Source organism: Sceloporus undulatus, chromosome 6, assembly GCF_019175285.1.
Source record: "Sceloporus undulatus isolate JIND9_A2432 ecotype Alabama chromosome 6, SceUnd_v1.1, whole genome shotgun sequence".
Taxonomy (NCBI): Eukaryota; Metazoa; Chordata; class Lepidosauria; order Squamata; family Phrynosomatidae; genus Sceloporus; species Sceloporus undulatus.
In genome coordinates this window covers 94,206,784-94,233,575 of record NC_056527.1, presented here as the reverse complement: position 1 = coordinate 94,233,575, position 26,792 = coordinate 94,206,784, and the positions used below count along the sequence as shown (strand labels likewise).

Here is a 26,792-nt window from a genome sequence, read left to right as displayed (position 1 = left end):
ATTGTCCTTGTAAACCTGCACACATTCACTTGTACAGCACTTTACCTGGATAGGGCATTGGAGTAGAGGTGTGCCCATGCAGATGCTGGAAACGTACAATCATACCCCCGCATGCCCACTCTTTGACTGTTTTGTGTATATTGTACTCATCTCCATGAGAGATGTCACATTTTCTCTTTTGGGCATTGCCACCCTCACCACTTGGGTATGGCAGTTCCGTCCCTTTTAAATGCGCTCCTGCCATGGGGTGTATACATGCACAATTAGAGTTAGGGTTTGGCTAGAGTGCCCCTTTAGAGCCTCCCTGGCATTGATGCATTTATACATACATGCGAAGGTGCACATTTTCTGTGAAAAACCAGCTCTTTTTTAGCCCAGCTTTTCTTCCATAGTGCAGCTTGGGTGTGCTTTCCATCTGACTTCAAGTCGTGCGTTGTCTAAATGCCCTGCCTTGAAGCCGACCAGAAACCTGCTTATTTTGACCATCTGTTTCACCCCTGAGTGAATTTTCTATTTTAGTCTAGAGTTAGCATCCCCTTCGATACAATCTATCCCTCATTGTAATGTTTAGCATTGGCAACTGTTATTTCAGACAAAATTCCTCTAGTGCTATGGAAGATCTTATTTTAGGTGCAATTAATATGCTTTCATACAGTCAGATGTCTGTTTTTAATTCTCCTTGTTTCTTCTCCTCTCCCTGTCTTTACATTTATGTTTTTCTCTTTTGTCCTTTCACAGAACTCCAACATGGAAGCTGTGTCCTGCAATAACTCAGATGAACCTCCAACTTCCGCTGTTCTCTTGGACACCTGCCACTTCTCTCAGGTCATCTTTACAAATGTGGAGAAATTCTACATTCCTGGAGCAGATATAACTTGTCATTATAACCTTTCCCAGCAGATCACACCACGCAGGAAGGACTGGGTGGGCATATTCAGGGTAAGTTCATGTTATAAAAACCACTGCTTGTATGGTGCAATGTAGACATTGGAATTTACTTACGATGAGTCATGAACTCCAGTTTTACAACATCATGGTCAACTGGGGTTATAAAGGCTTCTCTTTCCCTTCCTTGAAGTATCAGCCGCAGCAACGGCTGTATTCGGAGATGGAGCAATGCCAGAAAGCTCAGGAATTTGTAAGGGAGAAGAAATGGAGCCTTGGAACATTTTTTTAAAAGTTCCAATTGAGATCCATATCAAGAAGGCATTTATACCATGGAGCTTGAAAGCTAACATGATTATCCTCAGCCCAGTCTTACAGTGCTATTAATAAGTAAATTGGGTTGTTGTTGTTGTTGTTGTTGTTGTTGTTGTTGTCGTTGTCGTGTTAGTATCAGGCTGTATTGGGTGAGGGCAAGTGTAGTGTAGTGATCTGAGTGTTTGACTAAGACTCTGGAGACCAGGGATCAATTCCCAGCTCGACCATGAAACCCACTGCGTGGCCTTTGACAACTCACACTCTCTTAACCTCAGGGGAAGGCAATGACAAACCTCCTCTGAACAAATCTTGCCAAGAAAACCTCATGATAAGTTTGCTTTAGGGTTGCCATAAGTTGGAAATGACTTGAAGGCACACGACAACCAGTGTTTATTTCTTTTTGTCATGATTTCAAATTACTAGATGTGTTAGACAGTTGCAGAAAAACAATGGACTCCTGTGGCTCCTTTAAGACTAATATAGTTATTACATAGCATGAGCTTTTGTGAATTGTCACCCACTTCAGCAGGTGCATTCAGTGAAGTGAGCTAAAGTCCATGAGAACTCATGCTATAAATAAATACAGTAGTTTTTAATATGCCACAGGATTCTTTGTTGCTTTTGAATTGTTGTGTTGGGTGTCATTTTCCAGCGCCTACACTACAAGATATGATAAGCTTTAATGATTTATGCGTTATAGTGTCTCGGAAGGTATAATTTGGTGGGGCTGCCAAAAATTCTCTCTGGTAGGAATCTCTTGCCTTACTCAAAGCATAGGAGAGAAAATTATAATGATAAAAAGCAGCTGAAGGAAGTATACTGTAGTTACCCAGAGACTGACTAAAAGGGTCCAGTCAATTTACTTTTTAAAAATTGTTCTGCTGTATAAAACTATATGTGTTGGATGTCTTTTGGGGCTGTACGAGAACCATTTTGCAATACAGGATCTAAATTGGATGAATTTAATTTTGTTAATTGTTTGTACAGTATATATAGTTACATGTGTTGTATACATTTTACCTGAATTTTATAAAATAAAAAATCACAGTTGTTCTTGAGGTTTGGTTTTGGTTTTCAGGTCCTTGCTCTTTGCTTTTATGTTTTTCTTGAGAGATCCTTCCCCTTTGGACGCTCAACATATCCAGAGCCCATCCCTCCATGGCAACAACTGCCATCTTCCATCCTGGAGGGAGAGAGGGGTATTGGGGATTGGAAAGGGGCTAATTTTGAATTTTGAATTGTACTCTGTATATATTTTTATTGCTGTAACCCACCCAGATTCTTTGTGATTGGGTAGGCTATAAATAAATAATTTATATTATTATTATTATAGGAGATTTTTTTCTCTTTGGTCCTGTCCTAGTCTCTTTCTAAGTTAACTGAAGAGCATGACACAAATATTTTATTATTGCAGGTGGGATGGAAGACAACTCGTGAATATTACACCTTCATGTGGGCACCTTTACCAAGCATCCCCAACAGCAGTGGTGCTGAATTTCAACAGGTGCTTTTCAAAGGTCAGTGGGAGGAATGAGAGGGATTGGATAGAGTAGGAATGCAGTCTTGTCCTGTTTGTTATAGCCATAATGGCATTATAAGATCCCAAGGCCAATAGGCTTCAACTAGTATCATTCTAAAAAATCTGGTACCAAATTAATGTGCATTCTATTGCTGTCATTCCTTTGTTTGCAAAACGTAAGAATCAGCTTCTGGGGAGATGCTGAACATTCTCAAACACCATCTATCTCTAGCACTCCTTGTTGTCTTTCATAGCAAGAGCCCGAAAGCATGGTCTCACCCAGTGCTAGCAGAACTGGAGTGCTTAATATGGTTTTGTAGCTGACATTTCTGCTTCTGCAAGTCCATATCAAAAAGTAAGAGTGTTTTTTAAAAAGAGAAACTATAGCTCAGGGGTAGAGAATATGCCTTGCATCTAGAAGGTCCCAAGTTCAATCCTAGGCATCTCCTTTTTAAAATAAAAAAGTACCAGATAGCAAGTGATGGAAAAGAATTCTGTCTGAGAATAATTTGATCTAGTATAGTGCAGCTTTCATTGTTTTTGCATGCTTGAGATGCTAGAAATGAGATTGGTTTTTGTCCTTTTAGCTTACTACCTCCCCAAGGATGATGAATATTATCAGTTTTGTTATGTTGACCAGGATGGGCAAGTCCGTGGTGCCAGTGTTCCTTTTCAGTTCCGTGCAGAGGCTGAGGATGACATGCTGGTGGTTACTACACAGGTTTGTTTCCTTTCTTTTGCCTTGTAGCCTATAGTGCAGAACTGTGGAAACTTTGGCCTTACAGATGTTTTGGACTCTGATTTCCACAATCCTGTGTTATTGGCTATGCTGAGTAAGACTGATGGGAGTTGTAGATCAAGATATTCCTATCTCTACTATAGTCCTTTGAGACATCTGTGAGTCAACCATCCATTATTACTCTTGATCTGTTGTTTTCTGACTTTTGAAAAATATATATGTTTTAGGTCACTCATTCCAGGAAGAAACTCTCACAAAATGGCTTTGAATATACAAAAGTACAATAAATCAGTAATTTCACAAATTCTATAGCAGAGATAGGAATCATGCCTGTCTCCAGATTTTGTTGGACAGAAGGGTCCAACAACCTTAGCCTGCATAGCCAGTGGTTAGGAGTGGGGTGACATGCAGTCCAGGAGCATTCAGAGGCCTGCATGATCCCTGAGAACCAGTGTGGTGTAGTGGTTTGAGTGCTGGACTAGATCGCCACAAAACCAGAGTTTTAGATCTTTGCTCATCCATGGAAAGCAGCTGAATGACCCTGTCACACTCTCTCATCCTTCAAATTTGCTCTTAATAAATCATGACAAGAAACCCTCAGAATTAGAATACGTTAAATTGGGGTTGATATGAAGTGATATGACAGCAGCAGCAGCGGCAATAACAGCTACAACATGATTCCCCACCCTGGAGAACAGCTGTGATATGAACATCAATCAGTTATACTTAATAAAAAGCAGCAGCAGCACTAATAATTAATAAATACATCTAAAATCCCCACATCACACATATCAAGTAACCTGGTGAAATCATTTTAGGAGAAAGTGGTAGATGCTTTCTCCCTACCATTGATAATGTTGTCTAAGCAGAACATATAACTATACCTAGGGCTGTAATGGCTGAAGGTGGTGTGGTGTACTATTCTGTAGTTTCCAAAATGAGGCAATGTTGCTGAAAGAGAGAGAGAGAGAGCTCTGTGCTTGTAGTAATATCTGTCCAGTTAACAGTAATAAATAATGACATGCATTCATAAAATACAAATACATGACTGTGTGTCAAATGAATATTGGGAATTGGCATGTGTAAGCTTGTTTTTAAAATGTTTCATGAGAATGTTTCATGAGAAGGGATAGAAATATTGTAAGTAAATAAAAAGATGGCAATTATCAGTTGTAGTTACATTTGATGGAGAAAGGAATTAGCACTTTTAAAAGGCTTTTTAAAAACCAACTTCCTATTACAGAATGGTGCCTTTTGCACCATCTAGCTATGTCCCAGATATTGGTTGCCTGGATTATCACATGTAGAGAGAAAGGTGCCAAACCTTTATTGGAGGGTATCTGCAAAGTTTGTGTGCTGTCCACATTTTGTAGGGTGGATTGTTCAAGCTTTCCAGACCTACTGAGAACACTATGTCTAAGGGACAAGAACATGTCCCTCCAAGAAATGTTAAGAATGCTCAAATAAGTCACATGACTGTGGTGCGGCTAGTGACTTCACAGGTGAACAATGACATAACATAGGTGGCTGGTTTGGTGGAAGTCATGCATAGAGGAAAAAGTGGACAGTGAGATCCTTTTCAGTTCTACACCAAGTGTTTCAAAAAATGAGCTAAAATGGTGGTTGGAACTTATGGCAGTCCTAAGGCAAACCTATCATGGAGTTTTCTTGGCAAGTTTAATCAGAGGGGGTTTGCCATTGCCATCTTCTGAGCCTGAGAGAATGTGACTTGCTCAAGATCACCTAGTGGGTTTACATAGCTGAGCCAGGATTTGAACCTTGGTCTTCGGAATCGTAGTCCAACACTCAAACCACTACAACACACTAACTGAAACACACATGTAATTAAACCAGATAACTCAATTTTCAGGACCATTAAAGACAATCAAACAGCAGAGAAGAACTAGTGCAGAAAAATGTCTTTGCATTTTCCCACTTGTGATTATTCTTGTTTATTTATTTTCTCCTGGCACCAATGAACATGGAATTTTGCATGGTAGCATAAGCAAAATACAGGTCTTTGTCTCAAAGAGCTTACAACATAAAGCAGGCATTGGGGGAGTCAGATGACAAGGGGAAAGAAGAGGCTATGGTTAGGCAAAATGGGGTTTTAATAGGATGCAGTCTCATCTGCTCTGGTTTCATTTCAGATGAGAACAAAGGATCAGGGCAAGGTTGCACAATCTTTCCAGTCTTGGGAAATGTTTAAAGAAAAAGCAATACAGTATCATTTTTACCCATTTGGACACTTGCCTATGAAACACATAAAGTACAGCTCAGTTTTATGTTTATCTTCAGAAGTAAACTCTGTTGCAAACTTTTTCAGACATACAAAACACAGCTTATTTCCTTGCATTTACATTTTTAAAACATGCAGATCAAATGCTCTTAAATAGTTCATATTACTGACTAGACATAAGAATGTGTTTCCCTCCTAACATCTGAGAAAGCCTCTTTCTCATCCCCAGCAATTTCTGGTTGCATTGCTGTGGCAATTATTTTTTCATGTCATCCAGTTGATCAATAGGATTGCAAAAAGAGTAGATAGGAATTCCAGCACACATAATTGAGAATCACATGCAATCCACACAGTGTGACCAGATGGCATAACCACAAAGGAGGACAAGGCACTGCAAAATGTAGGACATGACCAATGAAAAGCTAAAACACTCATACAAATATCAATTCATGCTTTTTAGTCCTGCTCAAAATGGAATACATTTTGCAATTTCTCCTGGACAGAAGGCTGAAATGTGGGACATGGTCTGGAAACGGAGGACCTCTGGTCACCCTGAACCCACAGTGTATAGGTTCTGCATTTCTGAGTTTCATGGAAAGAGTGGGGTTTGGAGAACAAGACCCTTTTCCTAGGTTCTGGGAAAGAAGGAATTCCAGACAGAATGGAGGACAGGGTGGAACTATTTAAGAGACCAGTGGAGCATGTAGTGGTAAAATTAGAGGTGTAAAGGTTTCTGATCTTTCATTTAAGGCAAGTGTTACATGCAATTGTGGAAAGATCAAATTTTGCTGACACATCTCTTTAGCCAGACAAGTTTTAAAAAGGAGCTGAGAGGGAGCACATCTGCTCACAGTGTCAAGTGCTTTGGCTTAATCAAAGTCTCTGGAGGGTCCTTTTCAGTACTCCTTATGTCAGTGAGTATCTTGCTCAAGACTCATATCTATGCACATGTGCTGGCTCCATCTGTCCTTTCTTTCCAAAAAACCCCCAAAAAGTTCCCTGGCAGTGGTTCTCTTCTTTGTGTTCTTGCTGTTATCTTTCAGCTGAAAAATTAGGATCAAACTCTATGTGACAAGGGAAAAAAAGCATTAGAAATGTATTGGGCTTTCCCCATCTTTATTTAGTAATTGGAATAGGTGAGGAGAAATTTTCTTCAGGAGCACTACTGTTGGGAGCTCCCTGCCCATGTCTTAGAGCCGCCCATATTGGGCAAAATAGGGCTTCATTGAGATCTCAGCCAGAGAGGGTAGGGTTAAAATCTCCCCTATGCTCTAGTTCTGATGGAAATCTCCTTTCCTTGTCTGCTGTTAGAATTTTGAAAAGTTGACACAATTTCTAACAGTTATGCATCTGAGGAAGTAGACTGAAGTCTACGAAAGCTCATGCTGCCAACTTCTTTATTTCAGTTAGTCACTAAGGTCCTAAATATGAGGTCCTCTCAACATACAATTTCTAACAGTCTCTAGCCCAGCCGTAAGTCTACTCTTCAGATTTGTTTGACTGCAGTTTCCCAAATACCCAGCCCTGGGCCATGCTGGGTGGAGATTTGAGAACTGTAATTCAAAATACTACGTTGTCCAAGCTTTTGACTTGTGGTGGCACTTAGGGCCCATTGACCACAAATCTTGTAGCAGGTACTCCACCTAAAGAACGAGCTGCGCCTTTGGACAGTGCTGGTATGTTCCTTTGTTGATAGTTTTCGAGTTATGATTGAGTGATTGTTTATTTTATACCAGGGAGAAGTGGAGGAGATAGAGCAGAAAAATACAGCTTTACTTCATGAAAACCAGAAACTGAAAGAAAAACAAGTCAGCCTCCAGAATCAGAATAAAGATCTGCAGGAAAAACTCAGGGTTGCAGAGGTAGGTCCATTCTAAAACAAAACAAAATGAAACAACTCAATTCAATTACAGGGAACACTAAAATGTCTGCATGGATCAAATGAATATAGATCAGTGGTTTTGAAAATGGCTCCCTGGTTGTTGTTGGACTATAATTCCCAAAAGCTCTAACCACCATGACCAGTGGACAAAGGTGGGAGTTGTAGTCCAACACTAATTAGAGATGCACATTTGGATACTGTGATTTGCTTTGGAGGAATTTCCCATTGACGTTTGGACAGAGTTCATAATCACAAGTTAGTATCCTCAGATTCTGCCCATTAAAAGAAAATCATTACAGTGCGTCCTCGCCTTACATGGGGGAATCCGTTCCGGATCCCGCCGCGTAAGGCGAATTCCGCCTATGCTTGAGCCCCATTGGAAACAATGGGGCTCGTGCGTGGCGGCGCGGGGGACGCAATGGGCGCACGCGCCCATTCAATTGAATGGGACGCGCTGCCCCTTCCGCCCCACACGCGTGCCGCGGCTTGAGCGCATACGCTCAAGTCCGCGTATGGCGCGCCTGCGTATGGCGCGGGCGCACTGTATATATATGTATATGATTAATGCAGACTGCTTTTCTCAATGGCTTACTTTCAGTGGCCTGTTCTGGGCCATGCTGCGTGGGGATGATAGGAGTACTGCATATGAGATGGATGGATTTCAATAATCAATGAGTAGCTTAGAAATCTATAGTGAAATATAGAATGTGAAAAGCAATTTTAGAAGCTATTAACAAAAGCATTTGCTCTGACTGTATATAAGAAAAGGAATTTAGATTAGGGCCCCATCAAGGATGCAGGAATGCAGAACAAAATGACCCTTTGCTCTACCAAGGCTTCATTTGGCACCTGGCATTCTTCTAAAGAGCCATAATACATCAAGAGATAAGAGAGCGGCATCCCTGGCAGAGGAAGGGGGGGGGGCAAATTAACACATAAGTGATAAGAGAGAGGAATGTAACCAAATGTGCCTTAAGTATATTTTCATATATTCATGTATCTTTGTTCTGATTGCAAGAAAGTTCTATATGTTTAAACTTTGAAACAGCCAATAGAATGTATGGAAGAAGCTTCTTTGTTTGAACTCCTATAAAACTTGGAATTTTTCCTTAGAACGGGGTCCCAAAACTTTGGAATACTAATTCTTTTTGGGAATATTGCCAGCAAAATAAACTGTTTTCAGCTGACTTCGGTCTCCTCTCATTCTTCTGCTTTGTCAAGCTGAAGGTTTGCTGTGAGCTAGTGAGGGAGGCTCACAGGTGGCTGTTTTCCACAACACATATCCAAAATACTAAGTTGACTCAACTTTTGCCCTGTGGTGGCATTTAGGGCTCATTAACCACAAATCTTGAAGCAGGTGCTCCACCTGAAGAACTAGATGCACATTTGGGCAGTGCTGGTGTGTTCCTTTGCAAAACTGTTGATTGTTTTCAAGTTATGATTGGTTGATTGATTGATTGATGGATTGATACAGGGAGAAGTGGAGGAGATTAAGCAACAAAATACAACTTACTTCTATGAAAACCAAAAACTGAAAGAGAAACAAGTGAATCTCCAGGAGCAGAATAAAGATCTGCAGGAAAAATTAAGGGTTGCAGAGGTAGGTTCATTCTAAAACAAATAAAAATAAAAATGAAGGGAACTCTAAAGTGCATGGATCAAACAAATATAGACCAGTGGTTCCCTGGTTGTTGTTGGATTATAATTCCCAGAAACTCTGGCCAGCATAACCAGTGGACAAAGCTTCTAGGAGTTGTAGTCCAACAACATTTAGAGATGCACATTTGGATACAATGATTTGCTTGGGGGAATTCCCCCACTGAAGTTTGGATAGAGTTCATAATCACAAGTTAGTGTCCTCAGTTTCTGCCCATTAGAAGAAAACTAGCATACTGTATCTTGATAAATGTGTATATTAATCTAGACTGCCTTTTTCAGTGGTTTGCTTTCAATGGCATGCACTGGGTCATGCTGGGTGGGGATGATGGGAGCAATTCAAAACACTAAATCACCTCAGCTTTTGCCCTCTAATGGCACTTAGGGCCCATTGACCACAAATCTGAAGAACCAGCTGCCCTTCTGGGCAGTGTTGGTTTTGTCCTTTGCAAACGTGTATCAATAGTTTTCAAGTTATGATTGAGTTATTGTTTTATACCAGAGAGAAGTGGAAGAGGTTATGCAACAAAATACAACCAGGCAGGAACAGACAGGCCAAAATAAAGCTGCTTCGAGTCACTTGGGAGGTATGCCATTTGAATGACATATGCATCTTAAGAGGCCTGAAGCTGTGGCAAAGCTGTGCTCCTGTTCCTAGGACTGGAGCATGGCTTTGGCATGGCTTCCAGCCTCTTAGGACACATGCATCATTTAAACAGCATACCTCAAAGTGACTGAAAGCAGCTTTATTTTGGCCTGTCTGTTTAGGCCCTTTATTTCATGAAAACCAAAAGCTGAAAGAGAAACAAGTGAGTCTCCAGTAGCAGACTCAAGATCTGCAGGAAAAACTCAGGGTTGCAGAGGTAGGTCCATTCTGGAAAAAATAAAATAAAATTACAGGGGACTCTAAAGTGTCTCCATGGATCAAACAAACATAGATCTGTGGTTCTGAAACTTGGTTTCAAGCTGATGTCATTTGCATTTTAGGAAATCTGCAGGATGGATGGAAAGGCACATTTAACAACCAGTGCTGTTTGCCCTTAGTGTTTGAGAAAAAGCAAGGTTCTTACCATATATACTCGACTATAAGTTGAACTCATGTGTAAGTTAAGGGCAGTTTTTGTGGCTAAAATTATAAATTTTGCCATGAACCATGGAAATTATAAATTTTGCCATGAACCATGGACAAATCGAAGGTAAAACATGGAGGCTCCTTCAGCGTGTGTATGCGCACAACAAGAGGGACTCTAATTGAGGCTTTTTGCTTCAGCGTTTCAACTTTAGGTTTCACCCTTGACTCCCCAGACAGCAGCGGCCAGCAGCAAGTAACAGCAATCAGTCACCCAGGACTCTTTCTGCTTGGCTTGAGAGAAAAAGAAACTCTCTCCCAACCACATGGGGAAATCTGAATGTGTTGCTAATGCATACCATATTGACTTGTAAATACGTTAATTTGGGGTCTTGAGGTCAATTTTGGGGCATACATTTTTAGACGTATAGATGAATATATATGGCAATTATTAAGACTGTGTACTGAGAGCCAGTATGATGGAGTGGTTTGAATGTCGGACTATGAGTCTGAAGACTATGGTTCAAATCCCACTTCAACCTACTGGGTGATCTTGGGCAAATCACATTCTCTCAACCTCAAAGGATGGCAATGGCAATCCTCCTCTGAAGAACCCTGTCAAAAAAACCCCATGATAGGGTCGCCATAAGTTGGAAATGATTTGAAGGCACGTAACTGAAATTGATCAGGGGTGGGCAAATATTTTCCTAGATGCTGTTGGCCTGCAACTCCTATTGTAGCCAGCATAACCAATGGTGAAGAATGCTGGAAGCTGCATTTGGAGGACCGGTAGCTGATAGGGCTCTTTAGTTGTGGCTCTCCAGATGCTACAGCCCTGGTGACTCAGTGGTTAAGGTTAAATGCCTGTACTGCAGCCACTTACACAAAACCATAAGGTTGCGAGTTCAAGACCAGCAAAAGGGCTCAAGCTGGACTCAGGCTTGCATCCTTCCGAGGTTGCTAAAATGAGCACCCAGATTGTTGGGGGCAAATTAGCTTTCAGTTGTAAATTGCTTAGACACTGCTTAGGCGGTATGAAGCGGTATATAAATGAAGCTTGTTTGTACAGCTCCTATCATTTGTGATCATTAGCTATGCTGGCTGAGGTCAAAGTGAGGTAGACTCCAACTAAAGCTACCATATCTGCCCACCTGTATCATGCTTGCTTTATTCTTAACAATGTGTGTTTCTCCTCTATTTTGTGTGTCCAGGAAGAGAAAAGGGAATTTGAGAATAAAGTGTGTTTGCTGCAGACTGGGACTATGGAGCTTCAGAGAGCTCAGGATCGACAAGCTTTAGAGATAACTTCTGCTCAGGCTGAGCTGGCTGCTGTTGTGGAACATAAGATCAAACTGCAAAAGGAAAAGGAGGTAAACAAAAAGAGACTAATTTGAACAGGAGATATTAATAGTGGAAAGTGTAACACAGTAGATGAATATGGAATCTTGAAGGAAAATAACATCAGGGTCATACTGCATATTGATCATAATGCAAATTACAATAACATCCAGGGTCCACAAAAAAGGAGCCAGTACAGCTTCAAAAGCTTGCATGATGTATTTTGTGCATTTTTAGTTGGCCCAATAAAGGTATTGCTATTTCGTTGATTGTGGATATTATTGAAGGAATAATGTTTTTACTTAGGTGGGTGATAGATAGTGGGAATCTGATTACTGTTACCTTTGCAAATGCCAAATACGTTTTGACTTTCCTATGATGGGTTGGTTTCCATTATCCAATTCTATCTGCTAATCTTACTTTTCAGGATCTTGAAAGAATTATGGGTAATTTAAGGATTAGTAACGAGAAACTTGATGTGGAAGTTAATCGTTTAAAAAAGCAGATTACTCTTCTGGAAACACAGAGCAGCTCTACAGAGACGGAACTGTGCCAGTGAGTATTTTTTGGCATGGGCTGTTTCAGTCACAAGTTAAAACTGCAACTTCTCATGGAGAATAAGTTTAGGCAACCTTCAGGCTCATTAGTTTATCTCTTTCAACTCTAGTTCATTCACAAAGAGAAGTTCAGAAGTTTTGTTTCCATTCTTGATTAACCATAGTTCGCCATGTTGTCTGAATCTGGATAAACAATAATTTAAGTCTTAAGTATGAGCCAGAACAGACCGACAAGTTGAGCTGCCTTCTGGGCAACTTGGGAGTACAGCATTTACATGCCGCACACTCCCAAGCTGCCTGGAAGCCACCCAGCTGTTTACACGGGGACGACTTCATGATGCTCCAGCGACATGCCATTTACACACTGCTGGAGCATTATGAAGTCGGTTTCTGATTGTGGTGCGGGTGCGGGTGCAAAGCCGGCTTTTGGCTGCCTGAAAAAGGAGCAGTTCTTTGCCGCTGCTTTTTTGAGCGACTTCGAGACGGATTGGGGCTGTAGCACATGGTTGCTGCAAGCCCAAGCCACCCCTTCTGCTGGTCTATTTTGGCCATATGTTAATTAGAAGGAAGCCAGTTTCAGGCTATCCAGGGCTTCCCTGCTTTTTGACAACTCCCTTTCCAATGACTTGATCTTTCAAGGCTTGCAAATTACAGAGAAATTCCATTAATTTGACAGGGGTTCCTCTTATTCATCAGTTCTTCTTGCTTACAAGGCTCAGTATGCATGCACATTTGTGTGTCTGTGTGTACACACAAACACAGATATATACTGTGTTATTTATGTTTGATATATACTGTCTTACGTTTTCAGTGGCCAAAATACATTTGCAAGCTAAAAAAACCTGGGTTCCACTTTTCAACTAATTTCACTTTCTAACAATGCTCCATTTTTAACCCATCAGATAAGCAAGGGCTTCTTGTAGTTTCACAGTGGCTTGTTTCACTAATAATTAAGATTAAGAGTGTTAACACATCCACTGTGTGGCTTTCATCAGTTAGAAGGTCTTGCATAGTACAGTTCCAGTGTCAAATTTACCCCAGACTATTCCTAAAGCCAGAGAAAAGACTTGTGAATACTTTTCATATATATATATATATATATCTCCAGTACAATGCACTGACTTTACAAAGTCTTAACCCTGAGAAGGGTTCTGCGTTCAATGCAGGAGAGATTTCAAGAAGTTCTAAACAGAGGAAGTACTCCTGCACACAATATATATACCCAACTCCTTTCCAGGCAAGCATTCTCTGAGGATGCCAGCCACAGATGCTGGCGAAACATCAGGAAGAAACTCTCCTAGAACATGGCCACATAGCCCAAAAAATCCACAAAAAACTATGAATGCCAGCCACGAAAGCCTTTGACTTCACTCCTGCAACTCTCAGTATCCATAGCTAGCATAGCTAATGATGAAGAATGCTGTGAGCTGCAGTCCAACAAAACTGATGGGCTACGTGAATTTCACCTCTCCATAGTCTTTTTTGATGACTAACTTATGCTGCAGTAAGCTAATCCTCCCGGAAATGGTTAAATTCACTGTTTGGTTCTAAAAACGACTGCTATTGGCCAGTATATAAACTCAGTAAATAATTAAAATGATTGATCCACTTTCCAAACAGGGTCAAAGAAGAGAGAAAAAATATGTTGACTGAACAGGAACAGCTGGAAAAGAAGCTGAAAACCACTCTGAATCATATGGATCAGCTCCAGGTGAGGAAGCATATCTGAATCTTCCTTTGAGGTTACAAGTCACAGGGCCCTTGGGAGTAAAGGAATGGAATTTATGCTCTTGAGACTTCTTAAAACCCCTCTTGGCATTTGGAGAACCATAAGTGGAACTTGTGCTTTAATGGGCAAGGCTAAATACAGCCAATTTCTTTACTTGTGGCCAATCTCACTCATGAACCAAGGCTGCTACTCATTCCATTCAACCACAAATGGATGTATGATATATAGTTACCACTGTGGTCAGGGTTGAGGAACTACCTTGATGCCAGATTCTTCCTATCTGATTATTACACTGCAGGGTGGGATGATGATGGTAATGTGATGAGTTTCAAAGCCATTTCTCTGAACTGTGGTACACATCAGGCAGAATGAGATGAAAATCCCAGACATACACAGCAAAGCATGGGTGTGTCAGTGCGTGTCACATTTTAAAATGATTGCTTTCATTAAAAAAAGAAAAAGAAAACTCCTTTCATGTCATATCATATCAAGGTAAGAGCTATGGTAAACTTGCCCTGCAGTATGTGGATTTCCATGAAAAGGGTTATGTCTTTTTAAAATGTTATGTTTAAAAATGTCTCCATCACTTTGTGTCAGATATTTTACAGTTCAAAATTCTAGCACCCCATTGAGGGCTTGCTTTCATTGTTCTAGGAGTGAGGGAGCCACTGAAGCATTGTGAGATCCCTCTTAATTCTATAAAATGCGTAGATCAGGGTTGCAGCCTTCCAGATGTTGGTGGACTGCAACTCCTGTCAACCCTAGCCAACATGGCCAGTGGTGAAGGATGATGGGAATTACAGCCCAAAAACATCTGGAAGTCCAAATGATGCTCACCCTGGTGTAGTTCTTTCTTCTAAGAATTGGAGGCTGGTATAGAATTTGATCAGTTTTGGTTCCATGTTGGAAAAGTGCATAAAACAGCCTTGTTGAATCTGATTAAAGGCTTACCTAATCCAGCGTTCTGCATTCACAGTGGCTACCAGCTGCCTCTGGAAAGCCCACAATTCAGGTTATGTGCAGAACATCACTCTTCTGCTATTATTCCCCAGGAAATGGTATTGAGTAGCACACAGTTTCTTAAAACCTTTCTCAAACATGGGGCGGGGGGGGGGGGAGAAATAGTAAACATTGTTGTATAAGGGCTTCTGTTTTGCTTTTTAGTGATTTAATAATTATAAATTTGGAAATCTTACCAAAATATCAGGGGACTGTCTTTTGAGTCTACTGTAATTGTTCAGTGTTTTTTCCCTTCATGATCTATGTTTGGGGAGTCATGCATACATGTTGTTCTATCTTAGTCACAGGTACAGAGTCAACAGAAGGAATTGGAAGACCTGCAGCGGAAAGGTCAAAACAAAACAAGACACCTGGAGCAACTGAAGGAAGAGAATCGCCAATTAAATGCCAACTATTTCAGAGAAGTAAGCTGGCCTTACCCTTCCTTTACTGCAGATCAGTGACTTTTACATTGTTTTCCAGAGACCCTCTGGAATTTCCAGGTAGTGGAGACCACTGTTTCTTAACAGGACAAAAAGCTTTTTCATGCATAAACGTTCGCATTCAGTCCCTAGCATCTTCTGTTTAAACTATGCTAGAGAGCTTTGGGGGGAAATCCAGATTCTGATCTTTGTTGTTCTTGTTGTGTACTTTCAAGTCATTTCCAAATTAAGTGGAACCTGTCACTGGGTTTTCTTATCAAGTTTTGTTAAGAGGGAGTTTGCCATTGACTTCCTCTGAGGTTGAGAATATGTATCTTGTCCAAGGTCACCTGATGGTTTCCATGGCTGAGCTGGGATTCAAACTCTGGTTTCCTAGTCCTAACCCAACACTCAAACCAGTACACTGTGCTGGCTATAAAAAGCCTTATTCGTAGGTGGTCTCCTATCCAACTACTAACCAGGCTCAACCCTGCATAGATTCCAAGTCCAGACAAGAACAGTCATGTTTAGGATGGTGTAGCTGTAGTCCTTACTGAGCTGTAAACCTCACTGAGGCTGCATCCACACTGCAGAAATAATGCAGTTTGACACCACTTTAACTGCCGTGGCTCAATGCTAAGTAATTCTGAGAATTGTAGTTTGCTGTGGCAATACAGTTCTCTGACAGAGAAGGCTAATTATTTCACAAAACTACAATTCCCAGAATTCCATACCAGTGAGCCATGACAGTTAAAGTGGTGCAGCCTGGGTGGTCCAGTCATTTCCTCTCTGCCTGATCTACCTCATAGGATTGCTGAGAGATAAAGTGAAGAGGATAATTGAAGACTGGCAGGACAGCCAGTCCATACTGCCTTTGGTAATTGGAGTAAAGGTAAGATACACAAGCACCTAATAAATAAAATAAAGCTTGGAGGGCTAATTCTGGTCCAAGTAGTACAGAACATTGTATTCTTTACACCTCCCAATAAAATATGTGTGGCTGAAGAGAGGAATGAAAGCACAAACCTGTTTTTTGGAGTGGCCAATTGGGTGCTTTCTAAAAACTCTCAAAAACAAGACTTGTTGGCATGGATCTCCTTAGCCATTGCATGCTTCTGAGCAAGTGGCATCCAATGAGTATCCTGTTGCCCTCACTGGCCACCTGGCTTACCCATTAAAAGTTCATAAACAAGAAAGGAATAGCTCTTTCCTGCTATTCTCCAGCATTTGAATATGAAGCTTATGAAGTCATAATGGCTAATAGATCCATGGAGAGCAGGTCTAGCAGTGGCTGTGTTTCCCCTTTAAAAATAATATCAGCCTCGGTGAGCATCACTGCTCAGGTGATTCTACCCCCTTGTTTCTGAACAATTTAGAACACTAAAACTATGGGGATCACCTAAATGACAGATTTAAGGTTTGCTGGCTGGGGACTTCTGGAATTTGTAGTCCAAAAATAACTTTTCAAATTTTGGATTCCATTTTATAAGAACAGGATCTTTGGGGATGAGAGCCAGTGTAGTGTACTGGTTTGAGCACTGGACTACAATTCTGGATACCAAGTTCAAATCCTTGCTCAGCCATGGAAACCCAATCTGGACCTTGGATTAATCACACACTCTCAGCCTCAGGAAGGCAAAGGCAAATTCCCTCTGAACAAAGAAAACCCCATATAGTATACAATTTGAAGGCACACAACAACAGTCTTTGGGGGCAGCAGCATGTGATAGAGGCCACACAGCCAAGGACACTTTTGTGGAATTGTTGTATATTGTACATTTTTATCTTTCCAAGGAATTCCAGGTTGTCTGTGTTATATTCTTTGCCACAAGTCTGTGATATAGGGTAGTCTGATAGAGTGTGACGTAACCCACAGGACAGAGCGAAGGAAGTGCAAAGATAAAAACAGATTTATGGATGGATATAGGATAATAGACAAATGCTCTTAGCAATTTTCATCATTTAGCTTCTAATTCCAAATTGCCTTTTCTTTGTCTGCAGCAAAATTTGGAGGAGGAATTGAAAGAGAAAACACTATTACTTCAGACCCTGCAGAAGGAAATCAATGAAAAGGAGAAGGAGAATCAGGTACAGGATTTGTCAAGTGAGAGTGGAAGGAAGATCACATCTTTGTCTTCTGGTGGGGGGGGATGCTCAAAGGGGGATGAAAATACATTATCATGTGTCTTTATGAGGCGTTTTTTATATATCTTTTATGAAATAATTTGACAGTCAATGGAAAAGCACCACTAAAAAGAGATCCAGTGCCTCAGGGTGTATTAGGCTGTAGCTTTCATCATCCCTTGCCAGCATGGCCGAGAGTAGTTCTTACAGAATATTAACACTACTTTTATTGTTCAGGGGAAATGAAATACATGGTAGTTAGCTGCCCTGAGTTCCAATTTTTGGGAAAGGGCAGGATATAAATAAATATAATAATAAGTAATGGTAATTTAAAAGCCCTTGAAGATAGCTGTTTAACTGATCATATGGCAACAAGTAGAAATTGACACTCAACCAAGCAATGGAAGCTTTTGTATACTTAAATGTGTCGGTGTGCCACAAATCATTAATATTAAATATATGTGGGCAAGGGGACAATTTAAAAAAAGATAAAATGAGAGAGCAATTTGATGGTCTAGTAACTTTTGTGGCCTTACTGTATTTCCAAAGATGCCTTGAAGGACACTAAAGGACACCATCAATAAACTGCTGATAATAATACTCAATATTACCATTAAAGATTGCAGGCAGTAGCACCTGTCTTGATTTCTTTGCCAACATTCCTATATTTCTTCCCCTACCACTGCATTCAGTGCTATTTCCTGCCTCCCACCCCAGTTTCATTCATTCATGCTTCAGCTAAAAGATCATACTCTAAACTGCCTGATCAAAAAGCATTCTGGCCCAATCCACTCCCACAGATAGATGTATTCATTGTCCACACACACATATACCCAGGCATAAAATAAATGGATTTTCTGTAGTGACTAAAGAGAAGAATGAAAAAAAACTGTAGGCCTCCAGATGTTGACAATCTACTGTGCCCTTCATACTTCACTGTTGGCTAGGTTTGCTGAGGGTTGATGGGACTTTCACACCAATAATGTCTGGAAGATCACAGGTCCTCTAAACCTGGAATAAAGTGTTTTGCAAGTGCTTCATTTTCTATATTTTAGATGCAAGCAGCCACTTCAGGTCAAGCTGTAAATTCATAAAGTTCAGACTTCTCATTATACCTCTTGCTTCTCTGCAGTGTTTAAGGCGGGAAAATGAAGGACTGATGGCACATCTTCCTGAAATGATAGATGATGCATCTGCTGGGCTCCTAACCCAGTCACCAGAAAATACAGATCTTTTATATGGGAATCCATATTTTGGTGAGTATCCAGTTGATATCAAGAAATGCCTTGCATAGATTGTATATATTTTATATAGAGTATATATTTTACTGTCTGAACAGGTTGCAGGAATCATGTGGCTGAAATGTTGGACTGCAACTCCTAGCAGCCCTAGTCAGCACAGTTGATGTTGAGAAATACTGGGAGTTGTAGTAAAAAACATAGAGATTCCTACCCCTGATATAATATATGAAGATTATTTTCAATAGCACTGTGCATAACAAAGGAAAATAATATTTCACATTACAACCATTTGTACTTCTTTTGATGAGACAGTTGTCTTACCTGTTTGAGTTGCTTTCTATATGCATGTTTTATCTGGCAGTACCAACATGTGCTCTACAGGAACAGTTCTATATGCTTTGTAAAGTGCTTAGATGCCATTACCAACTTCCCTTACTTCTGAGGTCAAACCAAGACCATCTCATGGCTGGCTGAGCAAAATATGGCATTAGGCTATAGGCACAACATTCTCTTGCTCTATAGGGGCCAGTGCAGTATTCCTCATTAATACAATTGTGGCATATTAAATATAGTGAGTAGGAGGAAAAGCAGCAGTTGAGCAAGGATTAGTAGATGGTTTTGAACATTGTTCCAGGAGCTCCAGTTATTTGCAGGGGACTAAGAGTAGTTCCAAAACCTTTTGAGTACTGTTTCTGTTCTCACAGCAATTGCATTGGGGGGAGGGGGGGTGGAAACATAGTGCATTCAAAGCCCCAATATTGCATGTCTTCAGAATCATGCGACAGGGTCTGCTGCTGCCATCATTGTGCTAACTTTGTGAACCTCCTCCAGCCCAGCCTCCCTCTTCATGCTTCATTTTGGTTTATTTATTTGTTTGTTTGTTTATTTATTATTTTAATTCACACAATTCCAGAGCACTGTTATAGTGGTCAACAAAAAAAATTAAAAAAAAAAGGTGGGCAAAATGGTAATCGAGCTGTTTGGGAAAAGCAAGGGGAAGCGAGGGAGGGGGAGAAGAGGGGACACTGACACTGCGTGACTCACAATAATATGATTGCCCTGGGAGCAATGTTTCATACCTGGGACTTGTGCTATTGAGAAGTCCTTGATGGGTTTCCCCCATCAGAGAAAAGGGACACCTTAATTGTGGTTGGACGTTGCAACAGCTATTGGTGAAAGGCATCGTAGTGTAATAAGTATTGCCAAAGGTGCTTCTTTTCTAAATGTAATTGCAATTTAAAAGTTGTAGTAATCATCTTAGATTGTTTTCTCCATTTGGAAACACCAAGGCCTGTGGGCTAGGAATGAACTAATGAGCCAATTTGTTAGGGAGTTGTAAACCAACACCTGAAGAGCATCTAGTTGGAAAAGGCTACAGTAATTTGGGTTTAATTAATTAAAGGTTTGATGCTTCTGGAGAAAGACAATGGTGCCACCCTGTGGTTCCCCGTATGTACCAAAATATTGTATATGATTCTGTTTTTAGTTAGCATCTGTCCTATATTCCTTGAAACATTTTAACATAAACATCTCCAACAACAATACTAATACATTTATGCCCTATTCATGTATGTAAAGTATCCAGAGTGTTTAACAGCAGAATTGCAAAACTGTATAATATGTTGAATAAAAATGCAAATACAACAGCCTACTTGAAAGAAAAATGTAGCCCACATTTTAAAACCAAACTTAATGGCACTGGCAGCTACACGGAAAGATATGATGCACTAAAATTGGCATCAGTAAAACATTAAAAGCTTGTTGTGATAAGCACTTGTTGGGAAAACTTTCCAGAGTTGTGGAAATGTGCTACATGTCATAGTTCCCAAAATGGCAAGCCTGTGACACTGAACCTTATCTTCTTGGCCAGGGATATATTAGAGCAAGCAGTCTCTAAAGCAGACTTGGAGAACCATTTACCAACCTGCAGCTCTTCTTGGACTGGATAACGTCAAGGCCAGGTTCATGTCCTGGATGTCATCCTGGATTAAGCCTGAAGCACCAAGTGGAGCTTTTCTAACCACCATTTCAGCCTTCCTTTCTCTGCCCCCTTCCCAGGATGGGGAACAGCATGGCGGTGTGAACTGGTCTCAGGCAGGACTCTCAGAAATGCCAGCTAAGATTAGTGAAGCATATCTTCTCCTGGCCAAAACAAGAACTAAATCCAGGTTGAGCTGGGTCCAAGTCAGTTTTCATTAAGAGTACCTGGAAGATAGAATGCAACCACACGAACAGATGCAACCACACTTATACAGATCCATATTTATTAATATTACCTCAATATCTAAGGGTCTCCATAGTGACACCTGCCTGGCCTTAACATTGTATTTTGGTGCCAGGTTAAGGTATCTTTCTGCTCCCAAGTAATTAATGGGATGTGATTAGCTAATTTTTGAATATCAGCCTTAAGCCAGTTTACTGGCCTTGTAGTTAGGGGGAGGCAGAGTTGTATTTTGCATCCTGGGATTAAGCTGTGTGTATTTTATCTATAAGAAAAAGATATTCAAGAAATAGAATAATTAATGAAATAACAAGGTTGAGATTTAGGAACATGATCCTACCATCATAGCCATAGAGTAGATCTTAAAACAGGCTCCGGCCTGAATAGGCTGTGTTAATCTTAAGTTGTCACCATTTTCTTTACAGTTGTCTTCCCTGTTATTTATTTGTTCCCACCTCTTCTTGCTGGGGCTAAAAGTATTCTTTGTTTTGCAGCATGCCCAGAGATTCCTGATGCAGACTTGGTAAGTGGGAGTTGGGTTTTTTGGTGTGCTTTCATAGGTTATTGGGAAAGGATTTCAATTTCATTGTTGGAATGTGTTCTGTTCTATCCCATTATTACCTTCTGAAGCACCATCTATACCAAGAAGTGAAGAAGGCAAGTCCCTGCCCTTCTGGTATTACAGGCCTATAAAAAGGACATAATGATGAGGACAGGTAGAGATAAATAAACAGGGATTGTACTGACAGTGCCACATGCTTTGGTTTCATTAGAGTAGCCTTTACATCTTTCTGCCTCCAACCAGAGTTGAGTCTTCAGGCCAGAGTTGTTTTAAATTTAATATGGGAATTATATAGCATAGACTCTGTTAAAGAGTTGCCAAGTGTAGAACTGAAGCTTGGAAACTTAAAAATGGGAGCAATTGCAGAAGAATGTGGAACCTGGTGTCATTCTTAAGACGTTATCACATGGGAGGACTGGCTCTCAATTTCAAAAGAAAAGAAAGTAGGGCCAATTCGGAATTTAACACAATTACGTGGATGGTTATCACACCACAGAAGAACACAGTGCCCATCCCAAAGCCAAAGTAGTGCAAATGCAAAAGAAATTATCACATGAGTACATACCCTTCGTAGTCTAGACTTCGAATTAGCATCCCTGCACATGTGCAGTGAGGGCAGAAACGGATTGTGACCTTTTTGCACTTCCTGTGGGGCTTGCTTCCGGTTCCCATGGTTTTGCCTTGTTTCACGTTATTTGTTAATTCATTAGCCTTTATTTCACATTATTTTGGCCATTCACCAATTCAAAATCAGTCCAAAGCAACCTTGTATTTGGTTTGAGCATTGGACTATGACTCTAGAAGGCAGGGATTGAATCCCACTTGGTGACTTGGTGCAAGTCACACTCTGTCAGCCTCCTCAGAAAATGGCATTGTCAAACCCCATCTGAATAAACCTGCCAAGAAAACCCTGTGACAGGGTTGCGAGAGAGAAAGAGAGAGCCCTGGCCAATCCCTTCCCTCCAGTTGGAGAGGATGAGTTTGCAAAGGGAAAGAGACGGAAAAGTCTGAGAGGAGGAGGGAGGCAGTGTGTGTGTTTCTCTGTGGAGAAGGCTGCTTCATCCCCAAAACAGCTCCAGGACCCCTGATGAGAGGGTAAAAACCCACACCCGGAGGGACGGAGGGAGGGAGGGAGGGAAAAATTGCAGCCAGCAAAGGAGCTTGGGAATTGTAGTCTGCTGCTAACACAATTTGGGCAGACTTTGGATTCTGTTTGCAATTAGCCTATATGTGACCGGTCTGGCACATTTTTTTTGGTAAGCTGGCCTATATAGACCATGTAGATATACTATGAGACCATATGGTGGAACATAGCTTCACCCATGCAGTTCCATGGCCTTTCCCTCTCCACAGCAGCTGTCAAAGTCCAGGGGGAGTGTTCTACTGTTTACTGGTGAGGAGCTGACTCAGACAATGAACTAGCAGCTAGATTTGTCTTATTGGGAGAGGGACAAAGATGCACAGATGGATGGAATGCATCCTCTTGTTTCCTTCCCCCAGAAGCCCAGAGCAGTTGTATCTTCATGGTTTGAATTGCCTCCCCTTTCCTTTCCTACTGGTAATAAGCAGCAGTAGCAACCCCTCCCAGGGCTTGACAGGTTTTGAGTAAGGTTTTGAGATAAAGCACAAAGACAAGAGCATAGTCATTGTTGCACTTCATCCAAAAAAGGGATGTATATGCACATAAGCCACGTTTGTGAGCAACATGTCACTATCAGGATGCTGCCTTTGAGTGTCACCATTACTTATACTACTAGCCATGCTTTCCTTCTGCCACTGGCCAAAACTCCACAAAAACCAAACTCAAGCTGTATTCTCACTGCAGAAATAATCCAGTTCGACACCACTTTAACTGCCATAGCTCAGTGCTATGGAATTCTGGGAAGTGTATTTTGTTGTGGCACTAGAGCTCTCTGACCGAAAAGACTAAATGTCTCAAAAACTACAATTCCCAGAATTCCAGAGCAATAAGCCATGGCAGTTAAAGTGGTGTCAAACTGGATTATTACTGCAGTGCAGATACAGCCTGAGTTTATATTTCTGTTGAATGTCCGCCTCATGCAGTTTTAAAAACATATATTCTCTTTTCGCTTCCACTTTCTTCCCTGTTCAGGTCTCTGTGAAAGAATGCCCTGTGTGCAATGAAGTCTTCCCTAATGAAGACGAAGAGCAGCAGTATGCTGATCATGTACGGAGCCACCTCCTGGACTGCCCATATTGTTGCGAGACCTTTGACAAATCCAACAAACAAGTTTATGATGACCATGTCTACTGCCATGGCTTAGACAAGTGTCTTTAAGCTGTAAGGTGTTATATCAATGTTTTCCCTTTTCTCTTTGTATGATCTGGGAGTAGGATGGATATGTTGCTGTTAGACTTAATTTGCCAGGGTGAAACTTGTTGTTGGACTTGTAGCATTAATAAATTCCTCCCTTGTGTTATATAACATATTCAATTAAATATGCACTTTGCTTGTCTTGGGAAGGCATACCGATTTTTTTTATCTTATGATGCCCTTCAACAGGTTAAATCTTGGTACAGGTTATTTTGAAGAGAGGTGGTGCTTTCCCCTTGTGCATTGTACTAATACATGTTTTCCTCCATGTTTTTCACACGTAGAATCTCTCAAGCATAATCTATTTGTTCTGTAATATAGTTTGTCTAGTTGTGTAAATAATAGAAGCCTAATTCAAGCTAAGAAAGGGAATAATAATGAAACAAACTACAGGTGTGGTGGCACCTCGATTATTTTCTGTATGGATGTAAGAATGTCTGCGTGTCCACCTGTGTTGCATCATATGTTAAAGAACAGGGGAGTAATGGACTTGATTTTGCTTGCAGTTCTCAGCCTTCTCTAACCTGGCACCTTATGGGCTACAACGCCCATCATCTCCATGCAACATGTGTTGCAGTCTGATACTTCTAGACAGCAGTGGTTCCCAACCTTTCATCCTCCAGATGTTTTGAACTTCAGTTCCCCAAATTCCTGACAGTTGGCCAAGTTGGCTGGAGCCTCTAAGATCTGAAGTCCAAAACAAATGGAAGACCAAAAGTTGGGAACTTGTTGTTCTAGAAAGCAGGTGGTTATGGAGAGGTGATCTTGGCATAAATAGTATGTTCAGGATCTCCCTGTGATTGGTCTTTAAGTGGCCTGGTCTATTGCTCTGGTCAACAACGGTTTTCCAGTAAGGACATTCTGAAAAGGGAAAAATAGGTGATGTTGAGACCAAAGCTGCCATGGCTAAATGCTATGGAATTCTGGGATTTGTAGTTTTGTGGGACACTTGCCCTTCTCTGTCAGGTCTGATGCTACAGCAAACTACAGTGCTCAGAATTCCATGGCATTGATCCATGGCAGTTAAAGTGGTGTCAACTTGGATTATTTCTGCAGTTCAGCATAAATTGCTTCCAGTTGTATGCTTTTGCCACACTGTAAGGCAACAGCAATTTCCTTAGCTACTTAGAAATTTCTCATTTAAGCAGCTCATGAGATAGAAAACTCAGGTCTTAGAACCAGTTTTGTTAAAACGAAACCAAAAATATTTGCTCCTTTTATTGTATTCACTGCCGCTGAATGCTGATAGGTAACTCAGGAATCAAAGTAATCACATAATGAATGGATATCTTTATATACCCTGTGAGCTTTTTAATGCTGCTTTGGAAGTGGCAAGGCTAAATCCAAGCTTTGATTCAGCAGATCTTCATGATGGTAAGAACTGAACAGGTGTATAGAATTCTTGCACTGCTTCTTGAAAAATACTGTTTTAAAAAGTTTTTATTTGATGTTAATAGCATATGTTCTCCTATGCAAGACCAAATGCTGTAATAATGGTCAGCTACCTACAGGTATTTTAACTCTGTCTTAATTACTGACAAATACCCAATGCTGCAGGTGGAGGCATCTATTTTAGGTATAATGGCATCCTGTTTTTAATTATATTTGATATTACCTTTTAAACAGATGGTCTGTTAAAATCTCCTACTCGTGAAAATCTAAAAGTTGTATTTACTGACTGTCTACACTTAATTTTAAATAAATTGACTCAAGTGGTCCTTTTATTTGAAGTGATTGCTGCTAACAAGAGTTCTTTACTAAGGCCTTTCTTTTGATTTGTTTTTAACTGAAATAATGTAAAAGAATTGTATAAGGATGGAGACATGTATAGACATGTGGTGAATTTTCTAAATGTTGTACATTACAGCATTTATTTCTCCAGTCCAAAGCTGGATCAAAACATTTTGCTTAGACAAAGGGCAAGATGACACCCTCCCCCATTCCACATCCAGAAGCTGACAGTTGTTTTTGTGTACCTTTACGTTTTTTTCTAATTCATGGCAACCCAAAGGTGAACCTATCATGGGTGGTTCTTGGCATAATTTGTTCAGAAGGAGGTTGGCTTTATCTTCATCTGAGGCTGAGAGAATGGCACTTGCCCAAGGTCACCCAGGGAATTTGAATCCTGATCTCCAGAATCATAGTTTAACATTTGAACCACTATACAGTGGTACCCCGGGTTACGAAATTAATTCGTTCCGCCGCCGCTTTCGTAACCCGAAAAGCATTCGCAAGCCGAAATGCCATAGGCGCCAATGGGGAAAAGCCGCGATTTCGTGCGAAAAAGCGCCGAAAAGCACCAAAAATTTTTTCGTAACCCGAAATAACCTTCGTAACCCGGAACAGTTTTTTTTAATGGATTTTTTTCGTAACCCGGAAATTTCGTAAGGCGGCGCATTCGTATCCCGGGGTACCACTGTACCATGCTGGCTCACTCTCACCATTCTACAGAGAAGAAAAAGTGCTGAAGAAGGAAAATTGTAACTCAAATTTGGAACAAATGGGGAAGGGGTGATATAAGAATCTACAGTTCATTTGAAACTATTGGTTTATATCTTAGTATGAGCTTTTGCAGATATCAGTCCACTTCCTCAGTCATTGTTCATCTCACCTCATTTGGCAAAGGATCCTGGAGAAGAGCTGCTAATGGGATGACCTTGGTTACAGCGCTTCATAAATAAAGGTTAATAATAATAATAATAGTGGAAGTAGGAAGAGAGCCCAATTCTGAAACCAGTGTATTGATATCTGCAAATACTGGGGAAATGGATTGATACCCACAAATGTTCATGCAAAAATATAAATCAGTTCATCTTGACGATTCAAGCAAAGGGGAGTGAGTGCACGCTGTATTACCACACCGGAGGGTTCAACTATTCGAATCGCCCCCTCCTTTCCCACGGGTGACAGGTACTCCTGGATGGAAGGGACTGAGCGGGCTGCCTCCTCCGGATCCCTCC

General features: G+C 40.8%; 1 protein-coding gene across 2 annotated transcripts; it reads left to right on the top strand.

The window, feature by feature from the left end:
* Positions 1-709: 709 nt before the first annotated feature.
* On the top strand, positions 710-25,562 carry CALCOCO2 (calcium binding and coiled-coil domain 2). Of its 2 annotated transcripts, XM_042472579.1 has the most exons (13): positions 711-939; positions 2,615-2,717; positions 3,307-3,440; positions 7,434-7,559; positions 9,054-9,179; positions 11,516-11,674; positions 12,070-12,197; positions 13,820-13,910; positions 15,230-15,352; positions 17,351-17,437; positions 18,606-18,729; positions 21,430-21,458; positions 23,611-25,562. In XM_042472579.1, exons 1-13 carry the CDS (start codon positions 712-714, stop codon positions 23,794-23,796), a joined length of 1,644 nt encoding a protein of 547 aa, XP_042328513.1. In that variant the 5' UTR covers position 711; the 3' UTR covers positions 23,797-25,562. The 2 variants fall into 2 exon arrangements, with proteins under 2 accessions (XP_042328514.1, XP_042328513.1); XM_042472580.1 differs by lacking the exon at positions 7,434-7,559 and having other exon boundaries at positions 710-939.
* The last annotated feature ends 1,230 nt before the right edge of the window (positions 25,563-26,792 follow it).

What these genes read in the sequence shown, in the direction of transcription:
- CALCOCO2 (XM_042472579.1), top strand. Translation starts at nt 712, where the DNA reads ATGTTTTTCTCTTTTGTCCTTTCACAGAACTCCAACATGGAAGCTGTG. An exon ending in ACTGGGTGGGCATATTCAGG is followed by an intron (nt 940 to 2,614) that starts GTAAGTTCATGT and finishes TTATTATTGCAG; the next exon opens with GTGGGATGGAAGACAACTCG. An exon ending in ATCATATGGATCAGCTCCAG is followed by an intron (nt 13,911 to 15,229) that starts GTGAGGAAGCAT and finishes GTTCTATCTTAG; the next exon opens with TCACAGGTACAGAGTCAACA.